Source organism: Ochotona princeps, chromosome 4 (assembly GCF_030435755.1).
Source record: "Ochotona princeps isolate mOchPri1 chromosome 4, mOchPri1.hap1, whole genome shotgun sequence".
Taxonomy (NCBI): domain Eukaryota; kingdom Metazoa; phylum Chordata; class Mammalia; order Lagomorpha; family Ochotonidae; genus Ochotona; species Ochotona princeps.
The window spans coordinates 15203887-15223582 of NC_080835.1; the positions used below are offsets into that span (position 1 = coordinate 15203887).

The 19696-nt window shown below is 40.1% G+C and overlaps 1 protein-coding gene across 5 annotated transcripts in view; it reads left to right on the plus strand.

Annotated features, from left to right (window-relative positions):
• The window catches only part of CKAP5 (cytoskeleton associated protein 5), a 108350-nt gene that overhangs the window by 25666 nt on the left and 62988 nt on the right, over nucleotides 1-19696 (plus strand). For all 5 annotated transcript variants that reach the window (XM_058663084.1, XM_058663085.1, XM_058663086.1 and 2 more), the window contains 8 exons: nucleotides 3967-4060; nucleotides 6232-6425; nucleotides 8126-8332; nucleotides 13516-13687; nucleotides 14810-14942; nucleotides 15553-15653; nucleotides 17281-17394; nucleotides 19332-19436. In XM_058663084.1, coding sequence (XP_058519067.1) covers nucleotides 4004-4060; nucleotides 6232-6425; nucleotides 8126-8332; nucleotides 13516-13687; nucleotides 14810-14942; nucleotides 15553-15653; nucleotides 17281-17394; nucleotides 19332-19436 — 1083 coding nt within the window. In that variant the 5' untranslated portion in view covers nucleotides 3967-4003. The remainder of the gene's footprint in view (nucleotides 1-3966; nucleotides 4061-6231; nucleotides 6426-8125; nucleotides 8333-13515; nucleotides 13688-14809; nucleotides 14943-15552; nucleotides 15654-17280; nucleotides 17395-19331; nucleotides 19437-19696) is intronic.

Here is a 19696-nt window from a genome sequence, read left to right on the forward strand (position 1 = left end):
ACTGGACTAATAGTTGGGCTGTTGTAGAACTATTTGTGAATATACACGTGTACAAGAACTCATTTGGGTGCCTATTTTCAATAATTTTGGATATTTGCTTAATAGAATTGTGGAGTGCCATATGGCAATTCCATTTCTAACTTTAAAAAAGATTCTTTTTATTTGAAAAGCGGAATTAGAGAGGAGGGGGTGGTGAGAGAGAGATCGATTTTCCTTCACTACTCAAACTGGCCACAATGACCAATCTAGGAGCCAGGAGCTTCGTCTGGGTCTCCTATGTAGGTGTAGAGGACGAAGGAGGTGAGCCATCTTCTGGAGCTTCCCAGGCACGTTCGCAGGGACTGAATCTGAAGTGGGGTGACTGGCACTCAAACCAGTGCCCATATAGAATGCCAGAGTGCAGGCCCTTAACTGTTTAAGAAATTGAAAAAGTAAATGTTTTCATAGCAACTAAACCAATTTGCATTCACCTGGAAAGCTTAAAAGTGTAAGATTTGATGTGTTTTTTGTATGTTATAAACATGCCAGTGGACCATTGATAAGAAAAGTAAGACTGGTCTTTTCACTATAGAGTTTGAAAAGTACAGTATGGTTTCATTTTTATTATTATTTAGTAATATCCTGTGAATGTGCCACAGTTTATTCCTTGTGCTTTTCATGAGTGTGTGAATGACATTATTGGAAACATCCTTAGATAGTCTCCCACACAGGTGACATCAGTTTCTAGGATGTAGTCCTAGGAATGGAATTGCTAAGTGTTATGTTACACGCATCTTCGATTTAGGTTAGGTTACACTCCCTTTCAATATGTTACAGTTTATCTCCCACTATTGCTGTGTGAATACACGGGTTTCTGCAGATTAAGTTTTGATTCCTAGTTGGAAACAGATTGTTATCCTTTTGTGGGGATCCTTGGCTGAGAAATCTTAACGACAGTTCTACTTTTATAACTCATTAGCCTTTCCTTGAGTGTACTTGCATAGCACGTTTATGGGACAGTTCCTTTATATTGATGGGCAACAATGACATGTAAAGGAAGAGGCATAGACTTGGAGTCTTAGTGTAATCTCACTGCCTGCCACTTCTTTTTTCGGAAAATGTTTGTATTAAGGAAAATGTTAGCAGAGGATTATTTAGTTATTGAGAGAGAAAACAAGCTTGTGTCGACTAATTCATTTCCCAGATGCTCACAGTGGCTGAGTCTGGGCCAAGTTCAAGTAGGAAGCTGGGAATTCCCCCCCAGCTCTCCCGCCCTGGGTGGCAGAATCCTCAAGATCAGGAACACAGGAGCAGAATTGCCACATTGACCCTGGGCACTCAGATGTGCAGCAGGAGGCCAAATGCTCACTTGATTCTTGTCTTTTTTCATTTAATTTATACACTGCATATAATCAGAAAGTTAGAAGTAATTTAAAGGTATATAGCAGGAATTTGTTGAAGGAATGTTAACCATAAAAGTCATTTGTAAAAGAATTTAATTAGGGGCCAGCTACATGGTGTAGCACGCTAATAATCCATTTGCAGTGTTGGCATCCCTTACGGCTGCCAATTTGTGTTCCAGCTCTCTGTGGCCTGTGAAAGCAGTGGATGACTCAAGTCAGCTGCATGCAAGACCAGAGGGGGAGCTCTTGGCTCCTGGCTTTGGCCAACTCAGCTCAATCTTTTTCTTGGGGGGAGGGTTTGGAGAGGGGTGGGGGGAATCCCAGTGCCTATAAAACTGTGTCACATAATGCAATGTAATCAATAAAAAAAAGATGTAAATATGAAGAATATTTATTAAGGAATAGTTTATTTAGAGAGTTAGTTTACTGCTATGAGAGTTCAATGCATGATAGGCAGTTAGGTAAGGTTCCTGTTAGGGTGAAAGAGATGGAAAGTCCTTACAGGAATGGGAAAAGACACCAGCTTAATCCTGAGGGCTGCCTTTGAAGGCACTTGGCATCATAAAGAATGAGTAAAGACCAGATGTCTATTACAGACAGATCCAGTGGTGCCTCCATGGTGGGCTGTGAGAGCCCCTGCTGTTGAGTGGATGGTGATTTCTATCCTTGTCTCCTTGAATGATGGGTAACCCCTACCTTGCATAGACTGATGAAAAGTATGTTTAGACATAACTTGAATCCTTTAAACCAAGTCAATTGGAAACAGCGCACACTTCTTGACCCTAATCTGTGTGATACCCTGTTATGGGTGCAGGTTTAAGAGTTGACTTCCAATCCAGCTCCCTGTTGCTGGTGCGTCTGGAAAGATAGCAGAGGTAGCCCAAGTGGTTGGGCCCCTTCTGCCCATGTGGGAGACCAGGTGAAACTCTGGACTCCTGGCTTCCTCCTGGGCCAGCCCCTCCCGTTGGGGACATTTGAGAAGTGAACAGCGGATGGCAAATCTCTCTGCTTCTCCCACTCTTTATAATTCTGCCTTAGAAATAAGCAAACAAAATCTCAAAGAAAAGAAAGATTGTTTGTCAACCTTGTGGGCAACTCCCCCCCTCACAGGTCCTTCTGCCAGCTGCCTCAGGAGGTGCCTGCTTTCATTACAAACTTTCCTTGGCTTACTCTTGGGGTCCATGTAGAATTCCTCTTTAGTGTGGGAATGGAACCATCATTGTCCTCCAGGTGTAACGCTACTTCATGTATGGAAACATTGATCGGAGTTAGGTGGAGAGCCAGGTGGCATTTTTCCATATTGATCATTTTCTTTAAGAAGTTTAGTTGAAAGCATGTCTTTTCTGAAGCATTGTTCATATCTGTAGGAGAGAGAACTTATGCTGCCCAAGTTTTGATAATTGAGTCTGTGAAACTGACAATAGGCAGATTGGTAGGAGATAACCCATTTTACTACTGTGGGTTGATGTTTTACAGCATCCTGAGCTATAAAACAATGGAATGGTGGGGAGGTGGCAGCAGGCTTCGGTAGCAGTACAAGTGAAAGGCTGGCTTAGCACGTAGGTTAAGACCTGCTCTCAGTAAAAGGGTCAATGGGCTGCCTCCGTCTGACCTCCAGTCTCCTGTGATCAGAGATTTGCTGTGTAGGCAGGTGGGGGAACCTGAGAAAAAAATTGCTGTTTACTAATGTAAATTTAATTTATGAATGTGAATTTATTTCTCAAAACGGGAACTTTGTGGAACTATTCTTGTATTCAGTTTCTCCTTGCAACCAGCTCAAACTAAAGTAAATTTGGGGGTAACTCTTCTGGTATCCCATAGCTGTTTTTTTTTTTTTTTTTTTTAAGATTTATTTTTATTGCAAAGACAAATTTACAGAGAGAAGGAGAGACAGAGAAAAAGATCTTTCAGACACCAATTCAGTCCCCAAGTGGCTGCAATGGCTGGAGTTGAGCTGATCTGAAGTCAGAAGATTTTTCTGGGTCTCCCACACGAGTGCAGGTTCCCAAGGCTTTGGACCATTCTCTCCTGCTTTCCCATGCCACAAGCAGAGAGCTGGATGAGAAGCTGGTTAACTGGGATTAGAACTGGTGCCCAAATGTGATCCCCGTGTGTTCAAGGCGAGAAGTATAGCTGCTAGGCCACTGTGCCGGACCCAATTGACCTTTTTTTGTACAAAAAACCAAAACCTGTTGGGTAAACACTGTGGCATAGTGTATTAAACCTCTTTCTGCTAGTAAGTAGTAATAATAACAGTAATGATAATAATAATAATAAAGCATCTACCAGTGAGGCCACATGCTATGGCACCACCTGCCCCACATCTGATCCAGCTCCCTGCTAATGTACCTCGGAAAGCAATGAAAGATAGCTTACATCCTTGTGCCCTGCACCCATGTGGGAGACCCAGAAGATGGGTCTCTCTCTCCTGGTTACTAAAGTCAAATGTGCTTCTGATCAGTATCCCATGGGCTTCTTATTTGCTGTTGGTATGTGCTCGATGAAGTAATCTCAGGAAAGTCATTTTGTCCTAAAGCAAAAAGCTGCTGCTTACAATAGTAGCTATCTACTTTTGTCTCTCTAGGAAAAACTCTTAATTCTGAGGAAGACCTGGAAGCACCATGGGAGATGACAGTGAATGGTTGAAATTGCCGGTTGATCAGAAATGTGAGCACAAGGTAAGACTTCCATGGACCTTGAATTTCAGTGTTACTGGCTTGTTTGCTCATCAAGTAATACTGTCTTTTTACTTAGATGCATGTGAAAATATTGGCAGTTTCAAAAACACTGATGTTTTATTAAGTACCATTTTATGCCGTGTAAAATTGTTTTGTCTCACCCAGTTAAATGTGTTTTTTTTCTTAGTATCTTGCAATAATTCAAGGAAGATAAATATTAGTAAAATAATTCAGAGAAAGAAGATAAGTAAGTGTTAGTAATGTGAAAAGCAGTTTGTGGGCCTGGTGCGATGACCTGGTGGCTACAGTCCTCGCCTTAAAATCACTGGGATCCCATAATGGCACTGGTTCTAATCCTGGCAGCTCCACTTCCCATCCAGCTCCCTGCTTGTGGCGTGGGAAGGCAGTCGAGGACGGCCCAATGCCCTGAGACCCTGCACTCGCATGGGAGACTTGGAGGAAGTTCCTGGCTCCTGGCTTTGGATTGGCTCAGCTCCGGCCCTTGTGGTCACTTGGGGAGTGAATCATCGGACGGAAGATCTTCCTCTCTGTCTCTCCTCCTTTCTGTATATCTGACTTTGTAGTAAAAATAAATAAATCTTAAAAAAAAAAAAGGAAGAAAAACACTTTGTATCTATAAAAACTTACCGACTGCCTAGTTTCATCAATCACCCACTGCTACAGGACAGTATACTTAGCTAATTGCTTAGTAACACCTAATTGTAAAGCGACTTATTTGAGGATGTATTCTGAACTTCTCCTTGGAAGTCCCGTTTTATTACTTTTTTTTTTGGGGGGGGGGGGGAAGGAAGATTTATAGAGAGGAGAGACAAAGAGAAATCTTCCATCTGCTGGTTCACTCCCCAAGTGGCCGCAGTGGCCAGAGCTGAGCCAATCCAAAACCAGGAGCCAGGAGCTTCTTCCAGGTTTCCCACATGGATGTAGTTTCCCAAGGACTGGAACCTCCACTGCTCTCCTCGTCCATGAACAGGAAGCTGGTTTGGCAGTGGAACAGCCAGAACTAGATCCATTGCCCATGTAAGATGCCTGTATTTCAAGGCAGAGAATAGCCTGCAGAGTTACCACGCCGGCTCTAAAGTCCCATAATTTTAAAGTTTTCTTATCTATGTATAATCACCAGGATTAACAATATTTTAGTTTATTTTAACCTAATAATAGACAACTTGTATCACTGGTTACTGGTATCTGTTCAAATTATGTGTTCTCCGATTTTGATTTCTTTTAAAATTATTTTAAAACAAATATCAATTTGTAGATTCAAGAAATCCAGTTCTTTCTTTTGTAAAATTTAGTCTATAAAGTTCTTAGATTAACTATTTTGTTTTCTTGACAGTTGCTATAAAGATGAATTGGGTTGTTGTTCTTTAAAAATACAGGATACGTTAACCCACATGGTGAAATATACTTTCTACCTATGAAGAGTAAAAATTTGGAGCCTTTGTCCTATATCTTTTCCGGGACCACTCCTTTTACTCTAAATAATAAATTACTTAAATGTCATTGTCATTAATTGGTATGCTGTCTGTTGAGATAAAGCCAAAATGACAACCAGGTAGGTAACTTTTTTTATTAGCATAGAAATTATTGGTGTGTAATACAGTAAGCTCCAGCAAAACAAACGTGGCAGAGAGTTGTAGAGATTTTTTCTCACTAAAGGGAGCAGAACTTTAGTGATCCTTCTGTCTCTCTAATGTAGTAGTGAAGACAAATAAATAAAATAAATCCTTAGAAACATGTTTTTGAAAGGCAGAGAGAGATCTTCCTTCTCAAATGCCCGTGCCAGGAACCTACCCATGTATTTGAGTCTTCAGTTTCTTGGAAAAAGTTTTTTTTTTTTTTTTTTTTGTTAAGGTTTATCTTATTTTATATTTTAATGGAAAGACAGATTACAGAGACAAGGAAACACAGAGAAAGATCTTCCATCTGCTGACTCACTTCCCAAATGGCTACAAAACGAACAGGTGTATGAAATTTACTGCTTAATCTTTTTAGAAAACTGAATTTCTTAAATTCCTTTCTGATTTCAGTGATGAGTTCTTCCTTCATATTTCCTCAGATAGTGTTAATTTTTACTCACCTCAAAATTAACAATAGATAGTCATATCATTAAATTTTGTTGTGTTTATTTGAAAATATTACTTTTCTTTTAGCTATGGAAAGCAAGATTAAGTGGATATGAAGAGGCCCTGAAGATCTTCCAGAAAATAAAGGATGAAAAGAGTCCAGAATGGTCCAAATATTTAGGTTTGATCAAAAAATTTGTCACTGATTCCAATGCAGTGGTTCAGTTGAAAGGATTAGAAGCTGCACTTGTTTACGTTGAAAATGCCCATGTAGCAGGAAAGTAAGTAACGTTCCCCCAGCTGTTCTGATAAAAACTCATGCAATGCTGTGGATGCTAAATTATGTCTGCTTACAGGTTGCTGTTCTTCATTACTAGCTTGCTATCATAAGATACTCTTGACGAGTCTAAATGGTTTGATGGATTGATACGAAAGAGTAAATTAGAAATCAAACCAATAGTAAGAAGTTTCTTTAGCACAGAAGGGTAATAATGATACACTGTATATTTCTCTTAAAAACAGTTGAAAAGGATTTTGAATGTTGTCACTATAGAGAAATGGCAAATGTTTGAGCAGACAGATACTACTTACCTTGATTAGACATTATACTACGTGTTTGTGTGTGTGTTTGTGTGTGTAGCATCATATGGCACGGCATAAACGTGTACAATTTTATATATCAATTGATTTTTTTTTTTTTGTGAGGGCTCCGAGCTAAATGATCTTGGCATCACTTCTCTCTGTGTGTGCTTATTACACATTTGCTGTCTCTAGCAGGAGGTAATGATAGCTCAAAGCTGTTGTGACTCCTGGTCTGTTTGACTTGAGCTGTGGATAACAGACACCTAATCACCCCACTCTCCCATACTTCATGAGCCTCAGTTTTTCTAAATCTGGTCTGTCATTGAAAAGAACTTCCTAAATACCACCACAAGAAGTGGGAATGGTTGACTTACTTATACTAGAAATAAATGCTTGGCTTACTACAAAGATTATCCAGTAGAGTTAGCCAGTTGACAGTTTGACCAACTAGAACCACCATTGCTTTGATAAATTTCCGTTTTTGTGAGACAGAGCTTTTTGTGACAAATACAACATGTAGTCATAACAAATCCCAGTAATATATTTCCATTTAGAGGAGATTCAAAGTACTGAGTTACTGTAGGCTTGCAAAGGAGTCCAGAGCAATCTTCTATTGTTGTAAGTATCTTTTCCCTCTGAGGAAATTGTGCTAAGAAACGTTTAGGAGAATTTTAACTTTTTTTCTAAAAATAAACCCTCTGAAATCGTATTTTTGTAATATTTACTCATTTGTGTGTGTATGAGAGAGAAACAGATGTATTTAGATAAACAGCTAGAAGATTGCTATCAAAAAGTTTATAGTAGCTTTTTCTGGGTGATGAGATTCTAATGGATTTTTGCTGATTTGAATTTCCAAGTATATAAATTCAAACCTTATTGGGGGTGACATCTCTTAAACTTTGACAATATACATAAGTTTATATTTTTTTTAAAGATTTATTCATTTTATTACAAAGTCAGATATACAGAGAGGAGGAGAGACAGAGAGGAAGATCTTCCATCCAATGATTCACTCCCCAAGTGAGCCGCAACGGGCCGGTGCGCGCCAATCCGATGCCGGGAACCAGGAACCTCTTCTGGTTCTCCCACGCGGGTGCAGGGTCCCAATGCATTGGGCCATCCTCCACTGCTTTCCCAGGGCTCAAGCAGGGAGCTGGATGGGAAGTGGAGCTGCCAGGATTAGAACCGGCGCCCATATGGGATCCCGGGGCGTTCAAGGCGAGGACTTTAGCCGCTAGGCCACGCTGCCGGGCCCAAGTTTTTAATTTTTTAAACTTGAATTTTTAAATTAGAGAACCATTTTACATCTTACAAATCATAAAACTACTTTTATACTGCATTCCATGATCTTTTTCCAACTCTTTCCCTGGATTTTTGTGCGTGATAATTTGTATTGCAGAACCACAGGAGAAGTTGTATCCGGTGTTGTGAGTAAAGTGTTCAACCAACCCAAGGCAAAAGCCAAGGAGCTCGGCCAGGAGATCTGCCTCATGTACATAGAGATTGAGAAAGGGGAGGCCGTGCAGGAAGAGCTTCTGAAAGGCCTGGACAGTAAGAACCCCAAGATCGTCGTGGCCTGCATAGAGACGCTGAGGAAAGCCTTAAGGTAAGACGTCTGCTTTGGTTTTGACAACTAGAATATCTTGATTGAGTTGGAGAAATGAAAACTGCTGAACTTGGCATGCACAAAAACCAGGAAGGTGACCTGGAAAAGCCATTCCTCAATAGCCTGAGAATTTGGCTTCAGGCAGAAAAACACTCCTCAGGATATTTAGCAATTTTCATTTGCTTAAGTGTGGATATGTGTACTTTGAAATGTTGGCTAAGATGACGATTTAGTAAAATAGGACATGCTATATACTTTTTTTTAAGTAATGATTCAGTTTTTTTTTTTATTTGTTTTTAAATTTTTTTTGTTTATTTTTTTAAATTTTTTTTTAAAGATTTACTTATTTTATTACAAAGTCAGATATACAGAGAGGAGGAGAGACAGGAAGATCTTCCGTCTGATGATTCACTCCCCAAGTGAGCCGCAAAGGCCGGTGCGGGTGCGCACGGATCCGAAGCCGGGAACCAGGAACCTCTTCTGGGTCTCCCACGCGGGTGCAGGGTCCCAAAGCTTTGAAGTGGAGCTGCCGGGATTAGAACCGGCGCCCATATGGGATCCCGGGGCATTCCAAGGCGAGGACTTTAGCCACTAGGCCACGCCGCCGGGCCCAGATTTGTTTTTAAATTTTTTATTGCAAAGTCAAAGATACAGAGAGGAGGAGAGACAGAGAGGAAGATCTTACGTCTGATGATTCACTCCAATCTGAAGCCAGGAACCTCTTCTGGATGTCCCACACGGATGCAGGAACCCAAGGCCCTGGGCCGTCCTCAACTGCCTTCCAGGCCACAAGCAGGGAGCAGAATGGGAATTGGATGTTCCAGGATTACAACTGGCATACAAGGCAAGGACTTTAGCCACTAGGCTACCGTGCTGGGCCTGCTATAAGCTTTTTAATAGGAGCATAGCAACAGCAAATAGGAGCTAACTTACTCTTAAGTAAGAGTGGTTTGCCATTGATGCTTTTCATGAATAGAATCATTTTCTGTGATGAATCAGTAGTTCTGATTTGGCTGACTTAATCTCATAACCTGTCCTCGTTGCTGTCCACGAGGAGATACGTTAAAAGGCAGTTGCAGTGAAATTGTTACACTAAAGAGCATTCCAGTTCAAGTCTCTTGTGATTTTGTGTGTGACCTGTATCTTAGAATTGGTCCTTTTGTTTGTTTTATGTGGAAGTTTGGTAATTGTTGAATTTTGCTAAACTGTCTTTGATTTATATAAGGCTTTAGTTTTTACATCATTTCTTGTGACTTTTTATATTGTTTTATAAAATTTCTTGGGCCTGGGACAATGGCTTAGTGTCTAAATCCTCAACTTGCATATGCCGGTATCTCATACGGGCACCATTCAGTGTCCTGGCCATTCCATTTGTCCGTCCAACTCCCTGCTTGTGATCTGCGAAAGCAGTCGAGGATGGCCCAAAGCCTTTGGACCCTGCACCCATGTGGGAGACCTGGAAGAAGCTTCTGGCTGCTGGCTCCTCGCTTCAGATTGGCTCAGCTCTGGCTGTTGTGGCCACTTGGGGGGTAATTCAATGAATAGAGCATCTTTCTGTCTTTCCTAATCTGTGTGAATCTGCCTTTCCACTAAAAATAAATTCAAAAGAAAATTTGACTTTCATTTAGATAAGTTTTAAAAAATTTTATTTGAAAGGCAGAGATAGATGAAAAGATCTATAACCTGCTGGTTTATTCCCAAACGAACACAATGGCTGGAGGTTCTTCCGGTTCTCTGGATCTTCCACATGGGTGTGGGAGCCCATGGACTTGAGCCATGGTACGCTTTCCCAGGTGCATTAACAGAGAACTATATTAGAAGAGCAGCCAGGACTGGGACTGGCTCCCACAAGGGATGTTGGCACTGTGGACAGCAGCTTTGCCAGCTGCCTCACAAGGCCATGTCCATTTAGACTGTTGTGTCATGAACATCCTTATTTTCTGTTCCGATTATAAGTATGTGTTTATTTGAGCAGCATATAATGTACTTATTGCATCATCTTAGAAATTTAGTGAATTGATTTGATTATCGGTAGATTTGTGCTGTCCTTAGTAATATCTCTTGTTAAATTTTTTGTTTATTTATGTATTTATTTGTTTGTTTGAAAGGCAAAGTTTCACAGAGATAGAAGCAAAAAAGGTAAAAGAGATCTTTGATTTACTAGTTCACTTCCCAGATGGCTACACGGCCAGGGATGGGCCAGAACCAGGAGCCTGGAACTCCATCTGGGTCTCCCCCATGGATGGCGAAGGTTCTAAATACTTGGGCCATCTTATATTGGCTTCCAAGGCATATTAGTAGAAGCTGGAGCAGCCAGGGCTTCAACTGCAGCTGTTATTACAGGCTGTAGCTTAATATGGTTTGTCACAATGTTAGCCACTTTAGTAATGTTTTAATAAAGATATGTTGTGGGGCTAGTGGCATGACCTAGCGGCTTAAGTCCTCACCTTGAATGCGCAACGGGATCCCATATGGGCGCCGGTTCTAATCCCGGCAGCTCCACTTCACTTCCAGCTCCCTGCTTGTGGCCTGTGAAGGTAGTCAAGGATGGCCCAAGACTTTGGGACCCTGCACCCACGTGGGAGACCTGGAAGAAGTTCCTGTTTCCTAGCTTCGAATCGGCACAGCACCAACCGTTGCAGCCACTTGGGAAGTGAATCATTGGACGGAAGATCTTCCTCTCTGTCTCTCCTCTCTGTATATCTGACTTTGTAATAAAAATAAATAAATCTTAAAAAAAAAAGATACATTGTGTATAACAATATTTAACCTTTAAATTAGAGGTGTCACATCCAGAATGCTGTAAACTCTGGTTATTCATTTTTTTTTATAAAGATTTATTTTATTTTCATTACAAAGTCAGATATACTGAGAGGAGGAGAGATAGAGAGGAAGTAGAGCTGCCGGGATAAGAACCAGTGGCCACATGGGATCAAGGCGAGGACCTTAGCCACTAGGCCACGCTGCCAAGCCCTGGTTATTCATTTTTAAACTGACTTGGAGGATAGAATTAGGAAAAGAATAAAATTAAGAATGTTTTATGGCTTCCATATCAATGTTTTTGTTTATTTCTATCCCAATGTGGTTCTTTATTTACCCTAAATCATTTCAGAGTATTCAATGAAATAGATAATTGTCTAGACCTTGAAGAAATTTAAGGACATTGTCAGAATTTAGCTTTGAGGTGGATTTGATTCAGCTATTTCTTCTTGTGTTTCAAAAGCAGGCCAGGATACAAAAAAAAAAAAAAAAAAAAAAAAAAGATGAAATAGTAATATAATGGAAGGGATTCCATGTTAGGTTCCTTGAATAGCATGAAAAATTATTTATTTTTTTCTAGATTTATTCATTTTATTACAAAGTCAGATATACAGAGAGGAGGAGAGACAGAGAGGTAGATCTTCCTTCTGATGATTCAGTCCCCAAGTGACTGCAGCGGCCAGAGCTGAGCCAGTCTGAAGTCAGGAGCCAGGAGCCCCTTCCGGGTCTCCCACTCAGGTGCAGGGTCCCGAGGTTTTGGGCCATCCTCGATTGCTTTCCTATGCCACAAGCAGGGAGCTGGATGGGAAGCAGGGTTGCTGAGATTAGAACCGGCGCCCATATGGGATTTCATTCCGTGTTCAAAGCAAAGACTTTAGCCACTAGGTCACCACACCGGGCCCTAAACAAACGTTTGAAAAGACTAAATCTAATGAATGACAATCTAAAATAATTTTTCTTGGGCCCGGCGGCGTGGCCTAGCAGCTAAAGTCCTCGCCTTGAACATCCCGGGATCCCATAGGGGCGCCAGTTCTAATCCTGGGAGCTCCACTTCCCCAAGTGACTGCAGCTCTGGCCGCTGCAGTCACTTGGGGAATAAATCATCGGACGGAGGATCTTCCTCTCTGTTTCTCCTCCTCTCTGACTTTCCAAGAGAAATAAATAAATCTTTTTTAAAAAAAATAAATATTTATTTATTTATTTAAAAGAGAAAGGGAGAGACAGAATTCTTCCATCCACTGGTTCACTCCCCAGATCCAAGACTGATCCAGGTCAAAGCCAGGAACGAAGAGCTTCTTATGGATCTCCTGCATGGATAACAGGGGCCCAAAACCTTGGATTATTTCTACTGCTTTTGCCAGGCCTTTGGCAGGGAGCTGCATTGGAAATAGAGCATCCAGGACATTGACTGGTGCCCGTATGCGATGCCGGAGTTACTCTGTTGCACCACAATGCTGTACTTTCCTTTAGTCTTAAATGTAAGATGAGCCAAGTTAAAATGTCCCTTTCTAATAAAATAGAGGATGTTTTCAGGGAAATATTAGAAATGATGTATTTCATTTTAACATTATGGTGTCTGCATTAAAGTGTATCACATTGATGTCTTACTAAAAATCGCTTTCTAGAAAAGTGTTCCATTTTTAATCTCTTGGACTCTAGCTATTATTGAATAGTTTTGTAACATTTGTGCACTTGAGACAAATGTGTACACCTTAGGTAAAAGAAATAACATTTGAAGTCCTGCTAGCAATATAGTGTTTCATTGTTGTTTCATAATTAAATCCTTCTTGCTCCTGAATTTGCTATTAATATACGTTAGCAGTGATATCAGAACGATAAAATTAGCCAGTTGGAAACTTGAAAACATAGTATATGATGGAAATGTAAGGTGGAATAAATAAGATAGCTCTTGGAATATGGAAGCAGATATAGATTTAAATTGCCAGAATTATACTATGATAACTGCAAAAGCAAACTTGAAAAACATACTACCAGGATTTGTGAGCCATCATCTAGTGAATCACCTTAATTATAGGAGCCATTGAGAGTTCTCACTCATCTACATATTTATAAGCCAGTTTGCTCGTATGTTAAGCCTTTATACATATTCACATAAATATGTATTACATTCCGCATGTTGATCCTACATAGGTTTGAGTTATTCCCTAACTGGATACCAAAAAGCTTGTTTCAAGATGAGAAGAGTATTTTGGGCCCTAGACATTCATCTTCTGGAGAGAATGACACCTAACTGTATACATGGGTTTGAATTTCAGTTCATTTTCATTTTGCTACCTTAAGAAAATTAAAACTGTAATTCTGTTAATACTTGAGTATGAAGATATGTTTGAATGAATGAAAACTGACTCTACCCAGGCACTTTGCATATTGATAATTTTCCCTCCTCAATATTTTGCTTTTAGTGAATTTGGTTCAAAAATCATTTTGCTTAAGCCAATTATCAAAGTGTTGCCAAAACTCTTTGAATCTCGAGAGAAGCCTGTTCGAGATGAAGCCAAATTAATTGCTGTGGAGATTTATAGATGGATTCGGGATGCTCTGAGACACCCATTACAAAATATAAACTCTGTCCAGGTGAGACACAAAGTTTTCTGATGGGCTTTGGTTAAGTTTAATATGAAGATAATTCTTTTATGTTGTTATTTATAATCTATCCTCATGTTATTATTTTTCTAAATTTCAAAGTCAGTTGATTTTTCTGAACATAGCTAACTTTCTACTTTGTTCTCTCAAATTAATATTGTTTATTCAGTGATTCCAGTATATTAGTGTTAAATCTATAGCAGTTGAGAAAATCCCTTTATTGGGCCCAGCATTGTGGTATAGCAGAAAATCTACTTCCCACATCTCTAGCATCCCATTGGTGGCAGTTTGTGTCCTGGCTGCTCCATTTCTGATTCAGCTTCTTGATAAAAGGCCTGGCAAAAGTAGTGAGAGGTAGCCCAAGTGTTTGGACCCCTGCCATCCAAATGGGAGACTGAATGAAGCTCCTGGTTTCAGGCTGGCTCAGCTCTAGCCACGTTGGCCATTGGGGAATGAACCAACAAATGGAATAGGTCTGTTTTGCTCTCTCTGCCTCTCTTTCTGTAACTGACTTTCAAATAAACCAATAAATGAAAGATCTATTTATAATATTCTTGGATGGCAGGACTTAGCATTTCTTGGATTAAATTAATTTTAAAGATTTATTCGTTTATTTACTTGGTTGACTTCCCAAATGCCCTCATTGTTCCCTGTCTGGAGCCAATGCAGGAGCCAAAAATTCAGTCCAGTTCTCTACTAGATGGCAGGGACCCAACCACTTTAGCTTTTACCACTGCCTTGCAGGATTCAAAATGAAAAACATTTATCCAGTTTTTCACTAAAATTTAGTTTTAGAAACTTATCCAGTGGCGCAGATATATCTGAATTCCTGAACTAATGAGAATGTCCTAAAATGGTGGTTTCATTGTTAATGTTTAGACATATGTCTTCAGTAGAAGAAGTGTAAGTCCTTTTGATTTATGCTACAAAAGATATAATTTGAATTTAGCTTTTTCTTTTCTGCTCTGTAAGTGCCACATGAGTAAGAAATTGTGTCCCCCCAGCAAAAAAAAGTCTCCCAACATATCTGTTAATGTTAATCATATATAAACATTGATATTGTCTCTAATGGCAGGATGTGAATATATCTTAAAAAGATTTTAATATTTACAGTTGAAAGAACTAGAAGAGGAATGGGTCAAATTGCCGTCAGGGGCTCCCAAACCCAGTCGGTTTTTGCGTTCCCAACAAGAGCTTGAAGCTAAATTGGAACAGCAGCAGTCTGCTGGTGGAGATGCTGAGGGAGGTAAGCCGATTTTAAAACTTGATTCTGTTATAAAAAAAAAAGCAAGAACTGGCACTGTGTGCCACAAAAATCTCTGTTCACTGTCAACATTTCTTGGAGGATTTACTTTACTATAATTTGGGATTTAGCATTAATAACTCTGATCTAACACTTTCACAGCACTGATAAAATTTTAACACAGAAAGGATTGATGACTATTTAAAATCATTACATTTGTTCTTTTTTTTTTTTTTAAGACTTATTTATTTTTATTACAAAGTCAGAGATACAGAGAGGAGGAGAGACAGAGAGGAAGATCCTCCGTCTGATGGTTCACTTCCCAAGTGACCACACAACGGCTGGCGCTGTGCTGATCTGAAGCTGATAACCTAGAACCTCTTCCGGGTCTCCCACGTGGGTGCAGGGTCCCAAGGCTTTTTTTCGTCCTCAACTGCTTTCCCAGGCCACAAGCAGGGAGCTGGATGGGAAGTGGAGCTGCCGGGATTAGAACCAGTGCCCATATGGGACCCCGGGGCTTTCAAGGCGAGGACTTTAGCCACTAGGCCATGCCGTCGGGCCCTTAAAATCATTCCATTTGTTCTTAAGTATTTTTTTTTTTCCCTCCTTGAAGGTGGTGATGATGGTGATGAAGTTCCACAGATAGATGCTTATGAGCTTTTGGAAGCAGTAGAAATTCTTTCCAAACTTCCCAAAGACTTTTATGACAAAATAGTGAGTAATGGTTAAATGTCTTCTTTGGTTTGACTGAGTTTCTGAATACCCTAGAGAATGCTGTGAACCCTTCACTGGCATGCCCTGTTGTAGCCAGTGTTTTCCCTAGTAGAGTTTGTTGCTTCTTCCTCTTTGTTCCTGTACTGCTTTTTATGTACACCCATTACTAACATCTTTTTACTTATCTTACCATGAATCAGAACACTTTTTCTGACATAGTTTTCTTTATTTTTTCTCTTGTTTGCCTTTAACTGTTTCTTAAACTCGTCTCCTGTTTTCCATCCACATTAGCCGTTGTTTTACTCTAGGGTTTCTTGATGTTAGCAATGTTGACTTTTTTTGCACAAAAATTCTTTTTTCTGTCTTGTGCATTTAGAATGTTCTGTATCTTTTACTTTCCCTCCCTGGATATCAGTGTTGAGATTTCCCAGGTTATCTCCCAAGCTGTTGTAATTATCCTGAGTTGGAGGAGCAAGCTCTTACCCTCATGTCTTGTCTCTGGGACTGTCTACATGGTCTTCCCACAAGACTCCGTTTGCACCTTCTTCCCATCATTTCTCACAATGTAATAAATATTTTTGGTAATGCAAATTTTCCCATATTAAAATGATTTAAACGTTTTATTGGCTTCCGTGGGTCTGAGATTATGTCCGACAGCCTCCTGTGACACCTTGGAAGCCCCCACTTTGCTCCCAGTCATATCTCTAATTGTTCCAATCACCATTCTGCAGTCATCCTGAACTTCTCCCAGTAGCAAGAAAACCATGTCTTAGAAAAATAAATAAATAAATTCTGCACTTTAACTAATATGCTGTCCTTTCTGCCTATAACATTGTTGTCTCATCATTGCTAGTATTACCTGTTCATCCTCTAAGTCTCCCCAAAAGGATCACTTTTTAGGGGAGATTCTACATGACCACCTAAGGTTTTTATCAGAATAGTTGCCTGTCTTTAATAGTGATCACAACCGGTACTTGTTTATTGAAGATCATCCTGTGTCTGATATCAGAAACTCCTGTTAATTGCTTATTAACAGATACAAATATTTGATTAATTGATCTCTAATTTCCATAATGATGCGTTTGTAATCATTTTTATAATCCTCACTTTTTTAAATAGTGTGTGTTCACGTTGCTGAATGAGTGATCTGTACTAAAGTATATTTTTCTTTATAGCCATAATATAAAAAGGTTAGTATTATACTCCCAATCTGAAAAAATAATCTCTAATATTAGAATTTTGGTGTTGGTTTTGTTTCCCTGTTGTGGTCTTTTAAATGTTGGTAGGACAAATTGTTCGCTTGTAATTGTGCCTCTATCAGTTGGGTTAAAAATATGTTAGTTTATCCTTGTTTTCCTTTGACTCTTACATAACAACATTTGCTTTGAAACAAGGTAGATAAGTATTAGGATTATGAAATCTTCTGAAAATATTTTCTGTATATTAAAAAATATATGTAAGTGGACGAAAGTTCTAATTACATGTTTTTGCAGGGTTTTTTTCAACTTTAGAAACAAAAAAAATTTGCAAGCATAAAGCTTGCATCTTTGAACTAGTAGAGTGCAAGAAATACATTTACTCAACTCTTATTTTCTAGTGTAGAAATAACTCATTCTATGTATTTTAGGAGGCAAAAAAATGGCAAGAGAGAAAAGAAGCCCTGGAGGCTGTGGAGGTGCTGGTGAAGAACCCCAAACTGGAGGCAGGTGACTATGCAGATCTCGTTAAAGCATTAAAGAAGGTGAGTGTGAGAAGTGTCAGCACCCGTGTCCTAACCTACCTGTAGCCAACAGCTGTGGTTCCCTTCATCAGTTATGACAGCCATAGCAATTTCTTAAAAGTGCTTTTACAGAAGGTGCGTAATACAGTGAGACATTAACTTCAGTTGCATAAACTAACCCAAAGTTTGTTTTAAAGCATCTAATATGGTTATGTTATACACAAATATATCAGCTTGATATCCATGTTGACATGACAGAAATAAATAAAAAATGTGAGAATGGTAAATTGGAAGAAAGATTACTACTGAGGAATTCAGTGGAGACTGATTCCTCCTCCTCCCATGAAGAGTCTGTTTCTTGCTGTCTAAATCAAGTAATTCCCACTAATATCCCATTTCCCCCCTTGATTTGTGTAGTAAATAACCGCTCATTTGGAACTCCTTAGGATATTCCTGAAATTAATTCTTGAACTAACTTGATGGTGGTGATGGTGGTAGTGTGTGTGGGGGTGTGTGTGTGTGTGTATGTTTGAAAAAAAAAATAGTGAATTTGTTGACTTAATCCACAAATGCAATAGCTTACACTGTACCCACAGAAGCTGGGACCCTAAGCCACGTTTCCTCCTTGGATGGCAGGAACCTGATTTTGTTAGCTCTGACCGTTGCCTCCCCTGGTCTGCCGCTGTGGTGTTAGTTGGAGGCAGGAGCAGGAGCCAGGAGGAGAAGCCAGCCTCCTTGGTTTTGGATTCAGGCATCTTTACTACTAGGCTGAACACCCATCCCAGAGCTGATGTCTTTTGAACTGTCACCTCACTTAAGCCCATGATCTGTGGGTTTTCTTATTTTCCTAGGTTATTTATGAGGTGCCACCTCCTATCTGTAGCTTGTTTGCCTTTAATTCTCCTTTTTAAATATTTAGAATTACCATTTAGGTCTTCAAAGTGTTTTATCACATATTGTTCAGAATTCCTATGCATATAACCTAGGCCATGTTAATCTCTAATTTTTTAAATTGTAAAACAAACTGAGGTGATCACAGTACCTATCTTACAAGGTTTCGGTGAAACTTAACTTTAAAAATGATTGTGGGGCCCGGCACAGTAGCCTAGCAGCTGAAGTCTTCACTTTGCACATGCCATGATCCCATATGGGCACCGATTCTAATCCTGATAGCCCTGCTTCCCATCCCGCTCTGTGCTTGTGACTTGGGAAAGCAGTCAAGGATGGTCCAAAGCCTTGGGACCCTGTACCCAGTGTGGGAGACCCAGAGGTGGCTCCTGGCTCCTAGCTTTGCATCGGCGCAGCTCTGGCTGTTATGACTGCTTGGGGAGTGAATCATCGGACAGAAAATGTTGGAATTTTATATGTATTGATGAAACTTTTAAGTTAGGAGTTTAATGTAATTGAGGGAGACTCATAAATTTGCTATTATCAAAGAGAAATCATTCCGCTTTTGCAGGAAACAGAATTGGTCATCCACAGCAATACAGCTTCCGGAGTAATTTCCACATGTATTTTCAAAGCTCCCCTACATTGTAATGTATTCTTTTTTCTTTTTTTTTTTTTATCACGTATTCTTTTTTTTTTTTTTAAAGACTTATTCATTTTATTACAGCCAGATATACAGAGAGGAGGAGAGACAGAGAGGAAGATCTTCCATCCGATGATTCACTCTCCAAGTGAGCCACAACGGGCCGGTGCGCGTCGATGCGAAGCCAGGAACCCGGAACCTCCCCCGGGTCTCCCACGCGGGTGCAGTGTCCCAAAGCCTTGGGCCGTCCTCCACTGCTTTCCCAGGCCACATCCAGGGAGCTGGATGGGAAGTGGAGCTGCCAGGATTAGAACCGGCACCCATATGGGATCCCGGGGCTTTCAAGGCGAGGACTTTAGCTGCTAGGCCACGCCGCCGAGCCCATTTATCACGTATTCTTAACTTTCTTTTTTATCTCCTGTTGTAGGTTGTTGGAAAGGACACCAATGTCATGTTGGTAGCTTTGGCAGCAAAATGTCTTACTGGCCTTGCTGTTGGGCTCAGGAAGAAATTTGGACAATATGCAGGACATGTAAGTAGCATTGTTTTTGGTTACAAATCAATAAAATTGTCAAAAAATGGCAAACCAACCAGTTTGCTTTGTGCTTTTAAAGAAATCATTGGCATAATCTTTTAAATTTATATTTATTTATAAGGCATATTTTAAACAGAGAGAAGGAGAGACAAAGACATCTTATATGCGCTGGTTCCCCAGGGATTACAACAGCCAGAACTTAGCAGATCTGATGCCAGGAGCTTCTTCCAGGTCTCCTTATGGGTGCAGCAGACCAA